The 25,126-nt window shown below is 36.3% G+C and overlaps 1 protein-coding gene across 3 annotated transcripts in view; it reads right to left on the reverse strand.

Moving 5' to 3' along the window:
* Hdac8 (histone deacetylase 8) overlaps nucleotides 1-25,126 on the reverse strand; it is a 222,296-nt gene that overhangs the window by 95,415 nt on the left and 101,755 nt on the right. Inside the window, exon 10 of one of the 3 annotated variants that reach the window (XM_047536458.1) lies at nucleotides 12,955-13,184. The exons of the other annotated variants lie outside the window; for them this stretch is intronic. Within the exon in view, the coding sequence (XP_047392414.1) occupies nucleotides 13,176-13,184 (9 nt within the window). The 3' untranslated portion in view covers nucleotides 12,955-13,175. Of the gene's footprint in view, nucleotides 1-12,954; nucleotides 13,185-25,126 lie in introns of those variants that run through there. 3 annotated transcript variants of the gene reach the window in all.

Consider the following 25,126-nt stretch of genomic DNA (forward strand, 5'->3'; position numbering starts at 1 on the left):
GATGGATTAGTTATTGCAGGAGTGGGTTGATGATAAAAAGGATGAGTTTGGCTTCATTTTTGTCTCTATCTTGCTCATGCTCACTTGCCCTTCTGCCATGTTATAGTACAGCACAAAGGCCCTTACCAGATGATGGTGCCATGCTCTTGGACTTCCTAGATTCCAGAACCTTAAGTCGAATAAACTTCTATTGTTTATAAATTAGCCAGTTTATGGTATTTTGTTATAGCAACAGAAAACCAACCAAGAATAGGGATTTATTGAATTATCTTTATATTATTTATATAGAAAAAATGTTACAAAATCATTGCCAAATATAGTGTCATTTAGTACATATGCAACCAAAAAAGTAAGAAGAGGCATAGATACCTCATGTATTTAATTACTAAAACATATATTAGAATTGTATTGGATTTTGTTGTGTTTGTAACATCTTTCAGCTCTTTAAAATTTGCAATTATTGCAGTTTCTTTTCTCATTCTAAATATCTACTTGCACATAATTATTTTTGCAGTACTGGGGATGGAGCTGAGGGTTTTGTACATGCCCAGCAAGTTCTTTAACTGAGTCACATCTCCAGCCCTGTACCCAAGTTTGTATTCATGATTTCATGTTTTTTTTTCTTTTTTCCTTTTTTTGCTACCAGGGATTGAACCCAGGGATGCTTAACCACTGAGCCATATCCCCACCCCATTTTTATATTTTATTTAGAGGGAGGACCTTGCTAAATTGCTTAGGGCCTCATTAAGTTGCTAAGGCTGACTTTGAACTCACAATACTCCTGCCTCAGCCTCCTGAGCCACTGGGATTACAGGTGTGCTGTGTACTTTTTCTTAAATAACCCTCTGCCTCTATACAAGCTCAGGCCTACAAAATCTGGGTCTGCCACCGTCCGCTATAAGACTGAATCCAACAATGCTATGTCTGTGCTTCACCCCCGTAGACTATGAGTCTTTCCAGAATAGGAACTGGGTCTTTACCTTTGCTTTTCTAGTGCCTGGAAGAATGCTGACACATAGTAGTGATTTAATAAATGGTTTTTGGTTAAACTAATGAACTAACAAATGAGTAGAAAAAACAGAGGATGTATGTTAATTAGTTGAGGAAGTGAGTGGCTTGGAAGATTAGCTCTCAGGATTTGAGAGAATGAATACAGAGGCAAGAAGGGAGCAATCAAAGTGACTGAAGAATGGTAGTTGCTTTTTTAAAAAATGACAATTAGTCATCCATTCTAAAGCCACTCCAGGAATAGAAAAGACTGCCCATAGATACACTGAATCTTAAGGGAAACCCATCCTCTAGTTTCAACATGGGGGTAATAGGAATCTACTTTCCTGCTCAACTGTCTTTGCAAATCTTTCCTTACTCCCTTCTGTTACTCAGTAGCTGTGGGACCTACTGCCAACCAGTTAACCTCTCTGAGATGATTTTTTTCTTCTACAGATATAAATAAATACCTCACAAGATTGTTGTGAGGGTTATGTGAAATGAGGTCTGTGGAAGCATCTAGCAAACTACTTGGCATACAGTAGGTGCTCAATAAATGTTAGTTTCCTTTCTTTATTTGCTTTCTTCCTAGTGAGGTCTACTAATTCACTTTAAGTTGAATTCTTTATTATTATTTTTTTTACAGTGTTGGGGTTTGAACCCAGGACCTTGTGTTTACCAGGCAAGCACTCTACCAACTGAGCTATATCCCCAGCTCTACTAATTCCCTTTTAAAGAGGCAGAGTCTCCTCACCTTCTTGTGCCCTTGTCCTGTTTATCCCTCTAAGGAAATATTCATTTCTTCATCACCATCAAAGAAACCCTATCTCCTTTCAGGGATATTCTTCCTCCCTAGGAATTTCTTTCCTGGTTGTAAAAAAAATCCTAAAGTTTATAAGGCCAAAGTGTGATCTATCAGGAAGTGCAGATTTTTTTACATTAATAGTAAATGGACAAGGAATCTGGTTTCAATTCGTGTAGACATTTTGTTACTTTGGCATATACTGAGAACCAAATTGGGAAATCAGCAAATAAGCGAAGGTCTCTAAAATGGTTTTTAACTAATTCCTCCAATTTTATTAAATGGTGCAATTTGAAGAGGTATTAGGCATAAAGCAGCTGGTAAATTGCCAGTGCCTGAGTCTATTCCCTGATATGTTCCTAATCGGGTTAGGAAGAGATGCTACCTCTACACCAAGGCAAGGAACCTTGATTCCAGAAGGTGTACTTCCTGGAAGGGCATGCCCAGTGAGAAGTGACTGTGTGACACTGTCTCAGAAAGGGGAGATGCTGGCTGTAAAGGTCAAGATAGAGTATTATGCAGACAAACACTCTTGGGGCCTTTAAATCAGCACAACTGCCACATGTGTGGGCAGCTAATTCTGTTGAGAAGTGGGCAGAATTCAGGTTAGGGAATTGCTTTGTTGTGTGTGTGTGTGTGGATTGGAGGAAAAGAAAATTGGAATGGGCACTAGGGCCTCATCTAGAAACCAGTTCAGAACAGAAGGTGAAAGCAGGTGAAGAGGAAGTTGCTGCTCCTGGTCAGTCATCTGTTAGAGCAATCAGCACCCCTTTTACACGGGTGCAAAAATGAGGGTTTGTGAGGTCTTTATTTCTGTTGCTTCCATTTCACCAGTAGTTGGCTGTGTTATCAGTTGTAGGAATTGGTCCCCCATACAGGCTGCACTCATTTCTTGTGAACATATTCAAGAAATACTCTTGGTTTATAAAAATATTCATATAGATACAATGCAATTTCCTGAAACTGACTTCTTTCCTTCTTTTGTACATAAATCATCTACACTGATTTTTCATCTTTTTTTTTGGTACCATGGATTGAACCCAGGGACACTTAAACACTGAGCCACATCCCCCAGTCCTTTTTTGTATTTTCTTTAGAGGCAGGGTCTCACTGAGTTGCTTAGGGTCTTAGTAAATTGATGAGGCTGGCTTTGAAATACCTTTCCTTTTCCACTCCTTTTTTTTTCATACTGGGGATTGAACCCAGGGCTTTACATATGCTAGGCAAGCACTCTATCACTGAGTTACACCCCAGCCCATTTTCTCTTCATTTTAGAGCAAATGTGTTTTTGTATCCTGTCTAGAATTAAGTAGGCCCCTGACCTGGGCTCCAGATTTTATCTCCTCTTGCCTCCTCCTCTGAAACCTTCAACTCTTGATTATTTCCTTTCCTCTCTATCACCTTAAACATCTCTCACTTTATTATACACTTTCCCTTGGTTAACAAACCTGTATAAGTCATTTTCCTTAAAACAAATATACACCTCTCTCTTGGACCTGCTGCCCCTTGGAATACCATCTAGAAAAATAAAAGCAAAAGCTTATTTGCTGTTCACTCTTAAAATGTCATCTCCCCATTTCCTGGTACTCTCTTTCAACATCAGAAACTAAAAATTGGGGCATGAATAGATTTCCAGGGAAGCCTTCCCTCACACTATCAGGCACTATTAATCATGGGTTCTCAAATTGTATTATTACACTTAGAAAATTGAATGGAAATACATGTGTTTACCTTGTATTGCTGTTTATTTCTTTGTACTTGTGTTACTTTTTCTAAAATGTGAGTTCCTAATAGGAGGTGAATTGACCTTTATCTCAGTGTCCCCAGAAAATGATGTTTCATATTAGGTGCTCAATAAATCTTTAGTGGGCGAGAGGGAACCAAAGCTATTGAAGCATGACCACGTGCCAGTTTTCTGTGAGTGGGGTATTATACTTTACAGATGAGGAAACTGAAGTTTACAGAGTTCAAGGAACTTGCTTGAAGTATCAGTGTATCAGAGTTGTAATTCAAATCTGTCTGACTCAAAAGTTCATGTACTTTCTTCATACTGCCTCTATTATCTTCACTGAATTCAAATTTTGATCCTACCAATTCTCTGGAGCTTCCCCAACAACTTGCCTTCTTTGTTCTGTCACATGAGGAAAAGGACACCACTGGATGGATTGGTATCTCAGATCTATGGTGTCTAACTTCCAGGCTTCTTAATCATCCTTTCACTCATCTCTGGTCAGTTTCATTTCCCATTCTCCTCAGTTACTCTTTCCACATTTACCACTTTTCCCAATCCCCTGTTGACTTCTTACTGCCTTACTCCTGGACATTTAGGACTGTTCCATTGTTTTGCTATCATAGACAAAGCTAAGTAAGCATTCTTGTACAAATTTCTTTTTTAACTTGAGAATATTCTTCTTAAACGGCAAGCTTCTTGAAAGAGTTAGCTCTCCCTATTGCTACCATTTTCTTTACCATGTAATCACCACTCAACCTGTTATCACCTGGCCTTGCCTGCTCCACTCTGTTGAAATTCCTATCAGCAAGGTCACCCAAAGCCTCCATGTTGCCAAATCTAATCCATACTTCAGATAAATCCTTTGCTGACTAGACCTTTCAGAGGCTTTTGACACATCTCAGCATTCTCTACATCTTTTAAACTTTTGACTTCTGGGTTTCAAGATCTTCTCTGGTTTTCTTCCTATAAGCATTAGCTAATACTGTTTATCATGGACTATACTAAGGGCTTTACACACATTACATGCACATTTAATCCTCAAACAACCAAAGCTTAACTTGCTCAACGTCACAAAGCTGTTAAGTAACAGAGCCTATAGGATGTAAACTCACAGAGTGGGTCCAGAGTCCATGATTTTAAACACTGCAGTATCCTTTATCTTTGTCAACGTGTTTTTTCAGTGTCCTTTGTGAACTTGTTTTTGCTGGTTGCTTAAAACTTGAAATTCTCTTAAGATTCCCTCATTGGCCCTAAGGTCACCCTCTTACTACTCTCCATGGGTAATCTCATCCACTCTCATGATTTTAACCACCTTGTACATACTCTTGATTTTTAGGCTAGATCCAGTCATGATTATCCCCCCAGACTCGTCATATCGCATTTTGAATGGATTCTCTTGAATGTTCCATAGGCACCTAGTACTCAACATAAAAAAAGCCTCACTTTCAGTGTTCCTCCTCCTGTATTTGTTACCTAGTAACATCATCCAGTCTCCCAAACTAGAAAACATGGTGACATCTCAGATTTCTCCCTCTCCTTTGCCCCCAGAATCCAATTAATCACCAAGTTGTGCTAATTCTATCCCCTAAACATTTCTTAAATCTTCCCCTCGTCTCCATCCCTACTTCAAACTCTTTTCATCACTTGCCTGATATATTGCAGCAGTCTCTAGCCAGGCCTCTTTAAATCATTCTGAGTCATCTCATTGAAACACAGATCTGACCACGTCACTGCCCTTTCATGACTCAGTCCTGCTAACAGGTACATTCTCGGTTCTTTAACATGACACTTAAAATTTACTGTGGTTAAGAGCATAGGCTCTGGAGTTAAACTGCCTGGTTTGAATCTCAGCTTTGACTGTGTGTAACTCTGGACAAGGCACACAATCTCCCTTTGTCTCAGCTTCTGTATCTGTATTGTAATTGTGAGGATTAAATGAGCTATCCATGGAAGGTACTTAGTAATGTGCCTGGCATATAAGTGCTCAATAATAGTCAGCTGTTCTCAATATTGTGCATCTAGCCTCATTTCTTATCATTCCCTGTTTTTGAGTTTCTGTTCTTATAATATTGCATTGTTTACAGTTTCCTAAACACATCATGCTGTTTCACAGCTCTGTGCCTTTCTATTGCTGTTTCTTTCACTTCCTGTTTTCACATGCTTGCCTGGCTAGTATTCATCCCAGTCCTCAGTTCAGACATCATCTTTAGGATACCTCCTCTGCCCCCCACAACACCCCCCATTGACTCTGTTCTGTGACTTTATAGTCTCTGTGCATACTTAGAGCACTGAACATGGCCAATTAAAGTTGTCTGCTTGTATGTCTGTCTCCCTTATTGGACTGTAAGCTCTTTGAGAAAATGGACATGGAGTTTTACTTCTTTGTACCCTCATCACTTACCACAGGGCCCAGCACACAACAAGTGCTTAGTAAGTCTGTGGTGAACACAAGGGATTCCCTCTTCACTGAATAGCTAGTTAGGTGTGTATATTACTGGCTTACTTGATCAAAAGGAATACTTCTCTTTCTCTTTTACCAAGCTAGTTCTTTTTTTTTCATTCCCCACCCTTCCCTTCCCTCCCTCTCCCTCCCCCCATCTCTCTTTTGTACTGGGGATTGTACCCATGGGTGCTTCAACACTGAGCTACATCCCCAGCCCTTTTTCATTTTTTATTTTGAGACAGGGTCTCACTAAAGTTGCTGGGCTGGCCTTGAACTTGTGATCTTCCTGCCTCAGCCTTCCAAGTTGCTGGAATTAAAGGTGTGTGCTAACACCTGGCTTTTCTTTTCCATTTCAATAAGTCATTCTACTGTCCATTTAATTATTCAAGTCAGAAACCTTGATTCCTCTCTTTTCCATCTACATCTGATTCATCAGCACATATGTCAATTCTATAACTAAAATATATTATTCTCCTAATCTTCATTGTCACCACTATTATCTGTCAATTGGCATCAGTCTCCTAACTGGTCCTCATACTTGCATTCTTGCTCCTGGGCTCCCCTGCCCCGCTCCACACCACAGCCAGAGTGGTTTTAAAACATGTATTAAACCATACCTCTCCTGTTAAAAATCCTCAGTGGCTTCCCACTCTATTAAGAATGAGATTCGACACTTCTCCATGGCCTACAGGCCTGTAAGGTCTGGTTCCTGCCTATTCCATCTCATACCTCTCACCCCTCACTCACTAGCCCCAGCCACAGTGGCTTTCTTTTTGTACCCAGAATACAACAAGTTCTTTTTTGTCTCAAGAGTTTCTGTACATGGTAGCCTACGCTGCCTCTTTCTCTTTTCTCTCTCTTCACTGCGCTCCCCCTTCCTTTCTTCCTGGCTGACTCCTTTCAGTCTTCAAGTTCTGCCCTAAATGTCACATCTTCACAGAGCCCTATCTTAGCAACCCTATCTAAATCCCTTTGTTTGTCTCTTTCTCCACACTCTGACCTTCCTTTATGACATTTTTCATAGTTTGTAGTTTTTAATTTTTACTTGTTCTTTAGTCTGCATTCCTCATTGGATTTTAAGTTATGTGACATGGGGACCACATCTACACTGTTCACCATTGTAGCCTTAGCACTTGGCACAATGTGTGGCACATTGTTAGCATTCAATAAGTAGTAACTAAATGAATAAGTCAATCAATTAATCAATCAGCTGAGCAGGGGGGCTATACAAACTTTCGTTTTGGTATTTTAGGTAATAAACACCCTACCCATTCATCTAATTACTTTATTTTTTGGTTCTGGGAGTTGAACACAGAGGTACTTTATCACTGAGCCATATTATCAGTCCTTTTAATTTTTTTTTTTTTTATTTTGAGGCCGTTCTCACTAAATTGCTTAGAGCCTCGCATAGATGCTGAGGCTGGCCTCAAACTATCGATCCTCCTGCCTCAGTCTTCCCAGTCATGGGTATTATAGGCATGCACCACTACACCTGGCCCTAATTATTAAATTATTGAAATGATCCAAATTGCTCAATGCAGTTGAACAGTTGTTAATCAATCAAGAAAAATATATACTTTTTTCCTGGTTTTTAGGCCCTGTATGCTTGCAAGTAACTCAAGAATGATTATAATTACAATAAACCAGTATTTCTCAACAGGGGGCAATTTGTCCTGCCCCCTGGGGCATTTGGCAATGTTTGCCAACTTGGCTGTTGAAACTGAGAGAGGAGCAGGGACTGTGCTACTAGCATCTAGTGTGTAGAGGCAAAGGCTGTTGATCAGCATCCCATAATGCAAAGTACAGTCCCCCCACAACAAAGAATTATACCACAAGAAACACCAATAGGGCTGGGACTGAAAAACCAAAACAGAAACAGAACTCCCATCTATTTTGTGAAATATAATAGAATGGTCAATTATAGGTGTTAGTGTTCTAGAGGATTTGTAAAACTCAATAATGAAGCAATAATAAGCTCTCTTTTTTTCTAAGATTTGTTTCTGTTCTTTAGAGCAGGTTTCTGTTTGTTTTAAACAAAGAGCCCATTGATGTGCTTGGGAAATTGCTGGATGCTCTGAAATTGTACCTCAAACTGTGTGTATATAAGCACTTATCTGGGAGGAGGACCCATGAGATTTTCAAAAGGGGTCCATGACCACCCAAAAGATTAAAAACCTCTGGTATGGAGAGACCTTTGTATTTCTGGACTGTACTTCAAAAGTGTTTTGTGGAGTGAATGTTTAGGAAAATGTTTAGAAATATGTGTCCTGGAGGGGTGTCCTTTAGAGCTGCACTGGGAGGCAGGCAAGTGTGGTGAAAGCTCAGTTCAGCTTCTTCTTAGCTGTCAGGATAATACCAGTTTCACTGGGCTGTTAGACCATGTGAGATAATTTATAGAAGCCCTACTGAAGTGTTATGCACATGGTGGATGCTCAACAAATGTTAATTCTCTTTTTTCTCATAGAGTTGTTGTGAGGATTAAATAAAAGAATGCTTTGAGAACCAAATGAAATAATGCATATGGCACATTGTCTGACCTGTAGTAGAAGTTTAATATTTTTTTCTCCCATGTAGTCCTTACGTCAAAATCTTGGGTCTTATCACTGAAAGTAGAGAAAAGAGGATAAACCCAGAAATTGGACAGATTTGAGTTTGAATCCTGGATATGCTATTTTATTAGTTGATTCTGGGCAAGTTACTTTGAGTCTTACTTTTCTTATTAGTAAATAGGGGATAATTTCTACCACTCAGGGTTGCTAAAAGACAGGTACAAAATAATACATGTAAAGGGTCTTGCATATAGATGTATTAGCGATATAACTGGTGCTTAATAATTATCAAGTTCTTTCCTCAAACAGTTCCTAAATCCTACCGATATGAAGTCTTTCTATAATAAGAGGATAGTTTGCTGAAAGCTTGGTACTATGACTTTAAATATACAACTAAAACATACAATTTCCACTATTTGTCTTTATTCATACTCATTTTCACTCATTGAAGGTGATAAAATTTCATCTAGATGTTTTCAACGTCTCATTACATGAGTGGTCAGCGTTAACAAGGACTGTTAGGCTAAATCTACAAAGCACCAAATACAATACCTTGTTCAGTTTCTTTATTAGGCATTCACTGGGTACCAAATTCTCAGCATCGAGGGACAAAGCTATAAGAGCTTTATCAGTACTTGTTAATGATGTTAATTAGTTAACATCTAAAACTTAGTGAGTGCTTACTATACAATAGCCACTGCTCTAAGAACTTCACTTTGACAATTACATTGGTTTTTCTTGGTTTGCTTTTTGTTTTACTTTTGAGGCAGGGTCTCACTAAGTTGCTTATGCTGGTCTGCAACTTGCTATCCTCTTTCCTCAGCCTCCAGGGCAGCTGGGACTAGAGGTGTGCACCATTGCACCCGGCTTCTTGATCAACATACTTAATCTTTACATTAATCTCCAATTAATAGGTGAGGAAACTGAGGCATAGACTGGTTGAATTGGATTTCAGCTCGATTTTCCTAGTACATACCCTTCCTAAAGTTAGTCAATGAAAGGAGGTCTGATAAATAAATTTACCTAATATTTTAGGTTTTAATTACAAAAATATGTTTAGATTTTTTAAGAAGTCATATATACATGGCAAATATTGCAAAAGGTATATAAGAACAGTGACTCTTGACTTCTGACTTCTGTTAGTGATGGAATGTCTTCGATCAGACTATCCTTTATGATAAATTGTTGGAAGGTATTAGGAAATATTCCAAACCAGGCAGAAATACAGGGAACTCAACCCTTGAAATAATGGAACCACACTGAGTGATAAAGTCATATTTACATGTATTTGATGTGTTGGGTGGTAGAGCTCAAGCAGAAAGTCACAGGCTTACTAACCTGATGAGTCAGCATAGAATACAGGGTTGCCATATAAGACCCAAAATCTAAAGGGTTCCAAGAAAAATTCGATCATTATGCCAGGAATCAGGAAAATCTCCATTTGAGTGAGAAAAGATAATCACCAAATGTCAACATCAAGATGGTACATATGCTCACATTATCTGATAAAAAACTTTAAAGCAGTCATCATAAGAATGTTTCAATGAGGACTGGGGTTGTAGCTCAGTGGTAGAGTGCTTGCCTAGCATGTGTGAGGCTCTGGGTTCAATCCCCAATACAGAAAAAAGAAAAGTTTTGGGCTGGGGCCAAAGCTAAATGGTAGAGCGCTTGCCTCCCACGTGTGAGGCACTGGGTTCGATCCTCAGCACCACATAAAAAATAAATAAAGATGTTGTGCCCATATACAACTAAATAAATATTTTTTTAAAAGTTTCAATGAGCAATTACAAGCACACTAGAAGTAAAATAAAAAAGAAAGTATTAGCAAAGAAATAGAAAACATAATAATCAAATGAAAATTTAAGAAAAGCATAATAACCAAAAAATGCTGAGTGGGCTAAACAGAAGAACGGAGGTGACAGAGAAAAGAATCAGTGAACTTGAAAACAGAACAATAAAAATTATTCAATCTGAACAACAGGAGAGAAAACACAAAAAAGGAACAGGGTCTCAGGGCCTTTTGGGACAAGAACAAAAGTTGGAATATCGGTGTCATCAGAGTCCCAGAGGAGATATTGCAAAAATAGATGAAAAGTCTTGAAACAGCAAGAGAGAAATGATGCATTACTCATATGGGCACAATGCTTTGAATAACAGTGGATTTATTATCAGAAACCATGGAGGCCAGAAGGAAGAGGCACACCTTTAAGTGCTGAAAGAAAACAACTACCAACCCAGAATTCTATACCACGTGAAAATATCCTTCAGGAGGAAAAGAGAAATCCATGCACTCAGATGAAGGGGAAAAAAAAAGGCTACTTGTCAGCAGACCTACTCTAAGAGAATGGAAAAAGTAAGTTCTCTGAATAGCAAGGAAATGATAAAAGAAGAAATCATAGAGCATCAGGAAGGAACATAGGAGAAATTAAAGAGTAAAACTATAGGTAAATACAACAAGCTTTCCTTATCCACTTGAATTTTCTAAAATTCTGTTTGATGGTTAAAACAAAAACTATAATACCGTCCAATATGGTTCTAAATGCATGTAGATGAAATATTTAAAATATGTTATAAACAGAGGAAACATTTCTTCACTCAAAGTGGTTAAACATTGACATCAGTAGACTGTGATAAGGTACATATGTATAACCTAATACCTAAAGTATCCACTAAAAATCTATACAAATTGATACAATCAAAAATAGATAAATAAAACTAAAATTATTTAAAAAGTCCAAATAACCAGTGTGAAGGCAGAAGACAGAATAGAGGGAATAAAAAGAGAGCAAACATAAAATGCCAGAACTAATCCCCAACATATCAAAACTACATTAAAAATAAATGGTCAAAATACACTGATTAAAAAACAGAGATTGGTAGACTGGATTTTAAAAAAAATGACCCATTATGTTTCTAAGAAACTGTTTTCATCAGCTGTTTTGCTGCTGTGGTCAAAAGACCTGACAAGAACAACATAGAGGAGAAAATTTTTTATTTGGTGCTCATGGTTTCAGAGGTTCAGTTCATAGACAGCTGACTCCATTACTCTGGGCAATTCTGAGGGTGATTACCATGGCAGAAGGATGTGGCAGGGGAAAGCATCTCCGAACATGACAATCAAGAGGCAGAGACAGAGCTCCACCAACCAGAAAAAAATATAAACTCCAAAGGCACCGCCTCAGCAACCTACCTCTTCCAGCCACATCCACCCATTTACATCATCATCCAGCTAATCCATTTCACATGGATTAATGCACTGATTAGGTTAAGGCTCTCATAACCCAATCATTTCATCTCTAAACTTTTTTGCATTTTTTTCTCACATGAACTTTTGGGTGACACCTCCTATCTAAACCATAGCAAACTCACTTCAAATATAATGAGTCTAGGTGTGTAACAATGCATTGGTGTAATGTGTAGAGCATGAACGAGGCTATAGGATTGATCCCCAGCACCACAAGAAAAAAGTGTTCAAATATAATAATGTAGGTAAATTGAAAGAAAAATGGTGTGTGTATATTTAGTTCTGTGCAGTTTTATCATGTGTATGGACTGATGTAACCATCACCACAGTCAGAATATAGACCTGATCAATCACCACAACGATCTCCCTTTGTGTTATATTATTATGCCACAACTGTCTTTGTCTCTTCCTCATCCCATCTCTAATCCGTTGAAATCAGTAACATGTTCTTAATTTCTATGATTTTTTACATTTAGATATGATATAAATGGAATCATGCAGTTTATGACCATTTGAGAGTAGTTTTTTTCACTCAGCATAATTCCTTTTATATCCATCTAAGTTGTTCCATGAATCAACATTCATTCCCTTTTAGGGCTGAGTAGTATTCCATGATGTGGATGTACAACTTCTGTACATTTGTTAGATGTATAATTTGTGGAATCATTTATAAACGAAAGGACTTTGGGGTTGTTTTCAATCTTGGCTATTAAATGTTTATTTGTGTATAGTTGTGTACATGAAATTTCCATTTCTCTAGAAACAATGCCCAGGAATGCAATTGCTGGATTATATGGTAAGAAGAGTTTCATTATTTTGCAGGAGCTGGCAATCATGCTTTCTTTTGATTACTGTTCATATATTGTATCTTTTTTGTTTGATTTTATTTATTTATTTATTTATTTATTTATTTATTATTTTTAATACCAGGGGTTGAACTCAAGGGTACACAACCACCAAGCCACATTTCTAGCCCTATTTTGTATTTTATTTAGAGACAGGCTCTCACTGAGTTGCTTAGCACCTCACTTTTGCTGAGGCTGGCTTTGAACTCAAGATCCTCTTGCCCCAGCCTCCTGAGCCACTGGGATTACATGCATGCACCACCATGCCTGACTTGATTTTTGTTTTCTTAAAAAATTTAATTGACACATCATAATTGTATATATTCATGGGGCACAGTGCAATAATTTGATACATGTATTTGTATAATGCTCAAATTAGGGTAATGAGAACTTCTATCTTCTTCACCAATTATTATTTCTTTCTGCTGTGAGTCTTAGAACTCCGCTCTTCTAGTTCTTTATAAAATATATAATAAATTGTTGTAAACTGTAGTCATCATGGTTCTGATTGTTGGCTTAACAAAGGGAGATTAAAACACTTGCTTTTTCAAACCAGTGCTGCAACTTCTATTTTTATAAAAGCTGAAAAAGAAGAAATTGAAGCATCAGTGAGGATTCTGACTCATGGAAGGAAGGGATTTACTTCAAAGAAATTGGAAATTATAAATAAGAAATGAAAATATGACTAAAGTTATCTTTAAAAAATGTTTTTATTATAATTATTGCATATTATTTATGTAAATTAATGGGTTCTTAGTATGTCATTTTAAAGTAGCCTTTTAAATATGTCATTAATTTACCTTAGTGTCTTATGCAATAGAACATTTTTTGATATTTTCAAAATAATTCATCATTTGAGTTGTGGCATTACTCTCAGACCATTCACTCATTGCATGTTTTAAGTGTAGACATGATGAACTCATTAGAAGCTAAAATTTGTTTGTGTTAACTTTTCAAACTAGAAATGAAACAGCAATGGAAGATCGTATGGGGAAGTTATTGTATTGCATTGGCTGGAGAATTGCACACAATAGCTTATAGACCAATAAAGCCTTAGACAGTTGACATTGCTCACAGCCGACTAGATGAAAAGTTAGTAAAACAACTCATGGCACTGCCTTTTCTCAGTGGCACAGTAACTTGTTTATTTAAACATTTAGCTGTAAACATGAAGACATGGTTTGCATCTCAATTTCTGAATTGTGCTCTCACCTTCCATACAAACCTATAATGTGGCTGGACTTGCTGTTTTGCTTGTAGTCATGTGGTATCAGCACTTCTTTGAAGAAGACCTTCTTTTATGTGAATGGTTGGCAACAACACAAGCGGTGCTAAAATATTCAAGTGCTGAACAACATTCTTGAATTTCATGGTTTATGCTGGAACAACTTTGTTTGCACAGAGGTACAAAAGCATGGCACCATGGTACAAATTAAGGGAGAAGCAACAAAGTATACCAGCAGTTATTGTATTCTTTACTGCCATGTCACAAAAAATCCAGTCTCACTTAAGAATGTATTTGATGAATCACTAAAAATTATTACTTTGTAAAAATTTTTTTCTTTTTTCTTTTTCTTTTTTTTGCGGTGCTGGGGATCGAACCCAGGGCCCTGTGCTTGTAAGGCAAGCACTTTACCAACTGAGCTATCTCCCCAGCCCACTTTTATTAAATTTTGATGCTGGATTTCGTTTTGTTTTTCTTTTTTCTTTTGCAGTGTTGGGATAGAACCCAGGGCTTTGTGCATGATAGGCAAGTGCTCTACCATTGAGTTACACCCCCAGCTCCTGGATTTAATATTTTGCATAACAAAACAGGGAGTATGCACAAGGTGTTTTTGGTATTAACTGTAGTAGTTGTCTTGAGGAAAAGAACATCTGTGATTAAGTTGTGAGCTTAACTAGCTACATTTTTCATGGAATATTCTTTTTGCTTGAAAAGAATGGATAAATCGTAGTTAAGTATTTGGGTATCTGACAAATATTTTCTCAAAAATGAAGTCAGCCTATCACTTCATGGTCAACAACTGGTAGTATTTTTTGCCAATGATGGTGTTTTTTGAGTGAAAATGATAATTTTTGAAAACTTCATTTTGCTACTGTAAGCTTGACAGTCTCCCAGGATTTAAGCCCCCTCCCCCCCGGAGATCAGAGATGATATCAATGTGAATTTTTGACACTCCATAAAATGTATCAACTTTTAGATTATTAGTATAACTTAGTGGACCAATATTTTCCAAATTGTCAACATGTATAAGATGTGTGATGATCAATGAATTTTAATGTATGATATATTAAAAAGTTCAGATATGGTTTCAGATTTCATATTGCATTAACTTTTTAAGAACCTATCATTTGTAGAATTTTGGTATATTATCAAGGAAGAATTCACATACTCTCATCTGAAAAAGTTATTAGAATATTCTTCCCCTTTCTAGATATGTATCTCTGTGAATCTGTGTTTTCTTCATATACTTTAACAAAAACAGCATATCAAAAAACATTGGAGGGCCAGGGTTGTGGCTCAGTGGAAGAGCACTCACCTAGCATGTGTGAGGCACTAGGTTAGATCCTCAGCACCACATAAAAAATAAATAAATAAAGATATTGTATCCATCTAAAACTAAAAAAACCACATTGGAAGTAGAAGCAGGTATGACAAGTTAGCTGTCATGTACTTTGCCAGACAGTAAAGAAATGGGCAGAAGTGTGCAACAATGGCATCTTCTCATAAAAATGTTTAGTCTTATAAAATAGTTATTTTTCATCAAAACATGTGATTGGTGCCAATATGTACTAGACTTACTATTCTTATTTTAAATTAACTAGTAAACATTTTGTTATTTTATTGGTACATATCAATTACACTGAATAGTGGGGTTCTTCATGGCATATTTGTGCATATATATAAAATATAATTTGATCTATTGCACTCCCCTGCTCCTATCCCCATCCTGCCTTGTTCTCTCCCCCAAATCCATCCTCTACCCTACTGGTCTCTCTTCTCACTTTAAAAAGTGCCCCCCCATGCTTTTTAAGAATTTTTTTCCTTTTAGCTTCCACATATGAGAAATAACATGATACTTTTCTCTCTGAGCCTGACTTACTCTGCTCAAAATTATGGTCTCCAGTTCCATTCATTTACTGGCAAATGCCATAATTTCATTCTTCTTTATGGCTGAATAAAACTCCATTGTGTATATATGCCATATTTTGTTTATCCATTTTTCTGCTGATGGGCACCTAGGCTGGTTCCATAACTTTGCTCTTGTGAATTGTGCTGCTATAAACATGGGTATCCATGTATTGCTCTGGTATGCTGACTTTAATTCCTCAGGATAAACACTGAGCACTGGTGTACCTGGGTCATATGATGGTTCCATTCCTAGTGTTTTGAGTAACATCCACATTCATTTCCATAGTGGCTGTACTAATTTACAGTCCCACCAAGAGACTGTAAATACCTTTTTTACCACATCCTCACGAGCATTTATTATCATTTGTATTCTTGATGACTGTCATCCTAATTAAAGTGAGATGAAATTTTTAGTGTAGTTTTGATTTGCATTTGTCTGATTGCTAAGGATGTTTAAATTTTTTCATATATTTGCTGGCCATTTGTGTTTCTTCTTTTGAGAAATATCTGTTTAGTTCATTTGCTTATTTATTGATTGGGTAATTTTTTAGTGTTAAATTTTTTGAGTTATTTATATATTATGGATATTAATCCCCTTTTGGAAGTGTAGTTGACAAAGATTTTCCCCATTCTGTAGGCTCTTGGTATTATTTCCTTAGCTTTAGGAGTTCTATTGAGGAAGTACCTGCCTGCACCTGTGTGTTGGAGTGTTTCCCATACGTTTTCTTCTAGAAGTTGCAAAATTTCTGGTCTAATTCCCAGGTCTTTAACCCATTTTGAGTTGCCTTTTGTATAGGGTGAGAGGGATCTAGTTTCATTCTTCTACACAAGGTTATCCAGTTTTCCCAGTACCATTTGTTAAAAAGACTGTCTTTTCTCCAATGTATGATTTTTTTTTATGATTATGAATAGTCATTTATTTGTTCTGTTATCTCTCAGGCAGGAATACATTTCCTTAGAAAACAGTTGTTGTAACCATTTTTGAAATTTATTTTTTTGATAGATCCCGTGTTCGTAGTATCTTATAGATTCTTAATTTCTGGTAAATACAAGGGCCTTTCCAATTTCTTCCATTTTGAACCTAGGTTTTCCTTTTTGTTACCATAGTATTCTCAAAGATTTTTTTTAAAAAGCATTCATTTTTTCATGTATGATGTTTTTGATTCCTTTGTCAAGGATCAGATGACTTTTTCTGTGTGGGTTTGCTTCTGTGTTATCTATTCTATTCAATTAGTCTATATGTCTATTTTGATGCCAATACCATGCTGTTTTTGTTATTATAGCTCTGTAGTATTATTTGAAACCAGGTATTGTGATATCTCCAGCATTGCTCCTTTACTCAGGGTTGCTTTAGCTATCCTAGGTCTTTTATTCCTTCATGTAAATTTTAGGATTTTTTTTTCTTGAACTAGAAAATATTTTTTAATGAAAATATAATTGACTGTTTAAAGCAAAACAATGTATTAAGAGGTTTATAACATTTGCAAATGTAAAATATGTAACTATAGTAGCAGGAAGGAAGGGAAAGGGAAACATGGAAGAACATCATTATAAAGATACTATAATATATGTGAAGGAATGTAATACTATTTGACAGTAGACTCTGAAACACATGAAACACATGCTGTAAATGCCAGAGCAACCACAAATATCAAAACAAGACTTATAACCAAAATGTAAATAAGAAGATAAAATGAAATCTCTCCAAAAATATTAATCTGGATCTGAGGCTGTACATTGCCGAGAAGCACTTGTCTAGCATGTGCGAGATCCTAGATTCAATCCCCAGCAACACACACACACACACACACAATCATTTAATGCAAGAGAAATCAGGAAAATAGAAAGAAAGAAAGGAACAAAGAACAGATGAGCCAGGTGTAGTGGTGCATGCCTGTAATTCCAGTGACTCTGGAGTCTGAGGCGGGAGGATCTTGAGTTCAAAGCCAGCCTCAGCAAAAATGAGGTGCTAAGCAACTCCGTGAAAGCCTGTCTCTAAAAAAATACAAAAAAGGGCTGGGGATGTGACTCAGTGGTTGAGTGCCCCTGTGTTCAATCCTCAGTACCCGCCTCCCCCCACCAAAAAAAAAGACCCAAAAAACAAAACAAAAAACCCCCAATGAGATGACACAAACAGGAAAAAAAAATAGGAAGATGGTCTTAAATATCTATCTATAATTTCTTTAAATGTAAATTGTTTAAGTACTCCAAGTAAAGGGCAGAGATTATCATACTCAAAAGAAAGCATGACTCAACAATATGCTATATATTAGAAATCACTTTAAATATGAATTTATAAGTAGATAAATAAAAGTATGTAAAAGATATCTGACACAAATAATAGTCATCAGGAAACACATGTGGCAATATTAAAATTTGATAAAGTAGCCTTCAGAACAATGACTATAACCAGAGATGAAGAGGGGTATCTTATAATAATGAGTCAATTCATCAAGATGATATAATGAAGTGGACGTGGTGGTATATGCCTATAATCCCAGTGGCTGGAGAGGCTGAGGCAGGAGGATCATGGGTTCAAAGCCAGCCTCAGCAACTTAGAGAGGCACTAAGAAACTCAGCAAGGCCCTATCTCTAAATAAAATATATGAAAGGGCTAGGGATGTAGTTCAGTGGTTAAGCACCCTGGGTTTCATCCCCAGTACAAAAAAAAGACCTTAAGTGTGTATACATCTAAAGCAAAGCTTCAAAATATATGAAGCCCAAACTGATAAAACTAAAAAGAAAAATAGCTAAATCCAAAATCATGGTGACTTCAACTCTCACAGCAATGGACAGCAAGTATAAAATCAGTAGGAATATAGAAAATGTAAACAACACTCTCAACCAACCTGATCTAGTTGATGATAGAAAATGTTACCTAATAACACTAGAATACACATTCTTTAGAAATTGCATATTAAACATTCACTGAGATACATCACATGCTGGACCATAAAATAAATTTAAAAATAAATTTAAAAAGAATTGAGCCAGTCATGGTGGGACACACCTATAATCCCAGGTACTGAAGAAGCTGAAGCAGGGAGATTGCAAGTTTGAGGCCCTTCTGGGCAGTTCAGTGACATACTGTCTCAAAATAAAAACTAAAAAGGGTTGGGAGTATAACTCAGTAGTAATATGTTTGCCTTGCATATGCAGAGCCCTAGGTTTAAACCCAAGTATCACAACAGAAAAAAAAGGGGGGAAATACTCAAATATTTGGAAATTATTTTTTAAAACCCTATACATTTAAATAACTCGACAAAGAAGAAAATATTTTGAATCAAGTGAAATTGAGAATAATGTATCAAAATTTATGAGATGCAGTTAAAGTACTGCTTAGATGGAAACTTACAGCTTAAAATGCTTATATTCGAAAGAAAAAAGGCTTAAAATTAATGGACTAAGTTTCTATCATAAGAAAGTAGAAAACTAAAATGATAAAAAAAATCCACAAAGTAAGCAGAAGAAAGTAACAAAAATATGAACAGAAATAAAGAAATAGAAAAGAAAAATGAAGTTAAGGAAATGAAAAGTTGGTTCTTTAAAAAAACCAGCATCAATAAAGTTGATAAACCACAGCTAAAATAATCAAGGAAAAAGAAAGATATCACTAATATCAGGAATGAAAGGATCATTATCACTGCAGGTGCTATAAACATTTTAAAACAACAATAAGGGAATATTATGAGTAAATGGGCAAATTCCTTGAGAGACAAATTATAAACATGAAATCAAGAAGTGATAGTAAATCTGAATAGCCATATAACCATTAAAGAAATCAAATTCATAAATAAAAACCTTCCCTCAAAGAAAACTCAGCTCAAATGTTTTTACTGATGATTCCTATTAAACATTTCAGTCAGAGTGACAATGAAGAATACAAGAATTGATAAACATTGGTGAGAATTTGGGGCGAAAAGTACTTATACATTGCTGGTAGGACTGCAAATTGGTGCAACCACTCTGGAAAACACTATGGAGATTCCTCAGAAAACTAGGAATGAAACCACCATTTGACCCAGTTATCCCACTCCTCGGTTTATAGCCAAAGGACTTAAAATCATCATACTACAGTGACACAGCCACATCAATGTTTACAGTAGCTCAATTCACAATAGCTAAGCTATGGAACTAACCTAAGTGCCCTTCAACAGATAAATGGATAAAGAAAATGTGTACCTATACATAACGGAATATTACTCAGTCATAAAAATGAATGACTTTATGACTTTTGCTGGTAAGTGGATGAATCTGGAGACTATAATGCTAAGTGAAATAAGTCAATTCCAAAAAAACAAAGGTCAAATGTTCTGTCTGATATACAGATGCTAACACATAACAAGAGTGGGGGAGGGACAAATAGAAGTTCAGTGGACTAGACAAAGGGGAATGAAGGCAAGTGAGGAGGGATGGGAATAGGAAAGATAGAATGAATTGGACATAAAATTCTCATGTTCATATATGAATATATAACCAGTGAAACACCACATCATGTACAACTAAAAGAATGGGATCCTAATTGGAATACTCCATGTATGTATACTATGTCAAAATACACTCTACTGTCATGTATATCTTAAAAGAACAAGTAAAAATAAAGATGAAAAAAGTGATAGCAAATCTGAATAGCCATATAACCATTAAGAAATCAAATTAATAATTAAGAAATCAAATTCATAAATTAAAACCTTCCCTCAAAGAAAACCAAACTCAAATATTTTCATTGATGAGTTCTATCAAATATTTTAGGAAGATGTAGTATCAATTCTATATACACTTTCAGAAAACAGAAGAGGAGGTGATACTTTCTCGCAATTTTTTTGGTGTGTCCTGGGGATCAAACCCAGGACCTCACACATAGTAGGCAAGTACTCTTTCACTGAAGTATACTCCTAACCCCCTCACTAAATAATTTTATAACTCAACATTGCCCTGATATCAAAACCAGACAGAGACATTACATGAAAAGGAAACAACAGGCCAACATCTCTCATCAACATAGACACAATAACCCTTGACCAAATTATAGCAAACTGAATCCAACAATATATAAAAATAATAACACATAATGACCAAGTAGTATTTATCCCAGGAATGCAAAATTATTGTAACACAAAAAAATCAGTGCAATTTACTGTTCTAACAGAATAAAAAATACCATTTTAATAACTAAAGAAAAAGCATTTGACAAAATTCAACACTCATTTATGAGAAAAATCTGTGTAAATTAGAAATAAAAGGGGACTTCCTCTTCGCAATGAAGGACTTTTTTGAAAGTATCTATGGCTAACATCACACTTCACAGTGAAAGGTTAAGTGCTTCCCCCCATTACTGGGAACAAGACAAAGATGTTCACTTGTCACTACTCAGCATTGCATTGGTGGTCCCACCAGTGGTCACAACCAGTGCAATAAGGTAAGAAAAATAAATGGAAGGCATGAAGATTATACAGGAAGCATTAAAACTCTATTTACAGATGACATATTTGTATATGTGAAACTTTCAAAGTAATGTAAAAGAAAAGTTACTAGATCTAATAAGTGAGTTTAGCAAGGTTATATTATTCAAGATAATATAAAATAAATGGTATTTTTATATTTTGACAACAGTTGGAAATTGTTTAAGAAATACCACATATGATAAAATCAAAAGCATAAAATACTTATGGGTTAATTTAACAAAATTTGTACAAGACCTGTTTATTGAAGAGTTTAAATTAAAAATTGAAATTAAAGAAGACCTAAGTAAATGAAAAGATATAGTAAATTCATTTCAAGGAATAAATACTGTTAAGATGTTATTCCTCACAAATAAATCTAGATAGAAGATTGCACCACAAGATTTTTACATTAATAATATATACTTTGTATATAAATAGACTTAATTTATTCAAGTGACTACATATATTAGTGAGGTATAGTTTATGTAATCAGTCCATCAAAAGCATTCTGGTTAAGTAGAGTAAGTATTGTTTGGGTAGTAAACCTACCTGATGATGATGAGCAATTATGTTGGTGCTCAAAATTTTTCAGATTTCAGAACATTTTGGATTTTTAGATTAGAGATGTTCAACATCTATATAAAACAAAATTACCTTACTCTACCCTAGATCATGGGATCGAAATAGCATTATTGGACTTTAGAATATTTGTATACATAATAGTCTAAGTGATTGTGCTAATTAGAGAGGTACTGGTCTTTTTATGGGTCATGTCACATTTGGTCTTTCTCCATATTAGAGATACCTGGACCAATCATATATGTAGGCTCCATTCATCTTAGACTTTCTCAGCTAGGTTTGCACTTTTCTTCACACTTACTTAGTGCTTGACTGACCAGCTTGGCTTCCCAATTCCTAGGCTGAGACTAACTTTCTGATCATTGGTTTTATGGCATTACAAGTTTTGTATCTCATGAGGGCTATGCTTGAAGTCCCATTTCTAATTACTTCTAATATTTGTGCTGGGATTGCCTTGCAACTCCATTCCCTGCATGGAAATCTAGTGTTTTCCCATGGATATACCTCTTTTCTATAGCTGGAATACATCAGGCTTCTTGCAAAGGATAGGAGGTTGCTTCTAGGGTTAAATTGTGTTCCCAGAGAAAGACTAAATTGTGCTTCCAATTCTTCCAATTCTTCCATCTTAAAAATAAAAACTTGCTGGTTGTGGTGGCATGTGCCTGTAATCCCAATGACTCAGGAGACTGAGGCAGGAGTATGGTAAGTTCAAGGCTAGCCTGAACAACTTAGCAAGACCCTGTCCCAAAATAAAAAGAGCTGGGAATGAGGTTCAGTGGTAGAGGACCCTTGGGTTCAATCCCCAGTAAAATACACACACATACACAAATTCAGAAATTTCTCAATACAAATGTTGACACATATTATTCAAATACTCATTTCCTTATTGTCCATTCAATGAATGAAAACCAACTAGGAGGGTGCTTATTCTTCTAAGTTCATAGAGGGAATGAAGACAACCAAAACACAGATGGTCAAAAGAATGTGTAAGCATCTTTAATCTGAAACTCTGAACTCTGAAATGCTCCAAAATCCACAGACTTTTGGTGCTGATCTGAAGCCACAAAGGAAAATTCCATACCTCATTTTGTTTATGCACAAAATTATTAAAAATATTGTGTTGGCTGGGTGTGGTGGCACACACCTGTAATTCCAGTGACTCAGGAGGCTAAGTCAGGAGGATGGTAAGTTTAAGGCCAGGCCAGTCTTGGTAATTTAGTGAGACCCTGTCTCAAGATAAAAATAAATAAATAAAAAGAACCAGGGAAGTAGCTCAGTGGTAAATCACCCTGGTTCAATCTCCAGTACCAATATCTCATATATACATATCAGATATTATATATGTGTATATATAATACACATATTATATATGTGTATTATATATATATACACATATATATATGATAAAGTTATCTTCTGGCTATGTTTATATGGTATATATGAAGCATAAATGAAGTTGGTTTTTAGAATTTGGTTCTATCCCTAGTGTATGCAATTATTATCATGTATATACAATTGTTCCAAAACCTCGAAAAAATCCGTATGCAATTATTATTATGTATATACAATTGTTCCAAAACCTTGAAAAAATCTGAAATTTGTAATATTTTGGTCTCAAGCATTTTGGATAAGGGATACACAAGTCTAAGGACTCTAAATGTTATAGAAGTATACCTGAACCTCCTAACAGGTCTCCATTTTCAAATCCCTCCACTTTGCAGTGTGTCTTCTAACTTTCTACCAAGTTGGCTTTCTAAAAGCCAAAGTTCATTTGTTTTCATAGGAAAAAAAGTAAAAGCTCATTAGTACAGCATTCAAGGCTCTACATAATCTTGACTCCAATTTCCATTCAAACCTTAATCCTTCCTACTTTCCCATATACCCTTTGTTCTATACATCACAAACTTCTCAATGATCTTTTCCAACCTCTGTTCCCTCTATATAGAATGCTTTTCCCCACTAGCAAACTCCCTCAATTGGTCTCTAAGATCCAGTTCAAAGTTTTGTTAAAATGTTTCTCCCATGCTTCTTATCTGACCTGGATTTGAGCACATTGCTCTGTTGTCTTTATTAGTCTTTTATCTTGACAGGTACTGGCTTTTAATGGGTTCACGTCATATTTGGGCTTTCTCTACATTAGAGATACCTGGACCAATCATACACGCAGGCACCATTCCTCTTAGGCTTTCCCAGCTAGGCTTGCACTCTTTTTCACACTACTATTGGATGTTGACAGGCCAGCATCTTTATCTTCTTAGTTTTTACATCTGAGTCCAGATCTGAATAAGACCTGGCAGTTGGTAGGGGCCCAATGAATATTTGTTAAATGAATGGAGGAATAACTGAATGTGAGGAAAGAACTCAAAGAAAGGGGTTTAGAAGATTTAGGTAAGGGTTTTTGAAGGGCATAGGGCTTGAAGCTGGAGCCAGAAAAACAGAGAAATGGGGAAAGGGCATTTGGAGGAGGAGGATTGTTATCCTAGGAGATGGAAGACAAAAACCCAAGACTGAGAGCAAAGACAGTGAGGAGGTCAGCCAGGCTACAGCTGACTGCTGCAATATATTGACCTTGTCACTTACTAGATTTCTCAAGTACATTTTCAGCTCCTGGAAGGCAGGGTATTTGGTGCACTCCTTTGTACTTCCTTTATATTTGATGCACATCTCCACCGTTACTATTCCTACTATCTTATGGTTTTTTATTCTGCTTTGTGTTACAATTATCTGTACATTGGCCTGTCTCCCTACAATTAATTGTACTAGTTTCCCCCTCTAACTTCTTGAGGTTGGGGGACAAGATATTACTGTCCTTGCCTTTTTCAAGATACCTAGCGTAGTTCCTGGCACACAATGGGTGCACAGCAAACATTTTTTGATCTACCATTTGTTGATCTGATTTCAGAGAACCACAAGGATATTTGTGTGCAACTGTGTATTGTGACACAAAACTTATATATGCCTTCGTACTGTGTAGTCTATTTTTGGCAATTTTCATTAAAATGTTATCTTATTGTACCTGGAAGACTGTCATTTCAATTTTCTTCTTTGTTCCTTCTTGGATGACTCACATCTCTTTTGCCAGAAGGATATGACAGAAGGGATTCACAAAGGGTTTGGACAAAGTTATGAATGACATAGTCATAAACGTCTCAGTGTAAGCGTGGAGCATGCAAAGGGGAAGAAGAGAACTTGTATTTTCAAAGCGTCTATTAGGTGCCAGGAACTGTGTCTCAGGCACTTGACACACATTACATCTCATTTAATCTTGTGGAATAATTCCATATAAAGACAGAACATCTCTATCTGTAAGGCCAAACCCATATCTGTTCAAGTACAAAGCTTCTCCAGGTACCAGAGGTAATATTTGT

This window comes from Sciurus carolinensis, chromosome X, assembly GCF_902686445.1.
Source record: "Sciurus carolinensis chromosome X, mSciCar1.2, whole genome shotgun sequence".
Classification (NCBI taxonomy): domain Eukaryota; kingdom Metazoa; phylum Chordata; class Mammalia; order Rodentia; family Sciuridae; genus Sciurus; species Sciurus carolinensis.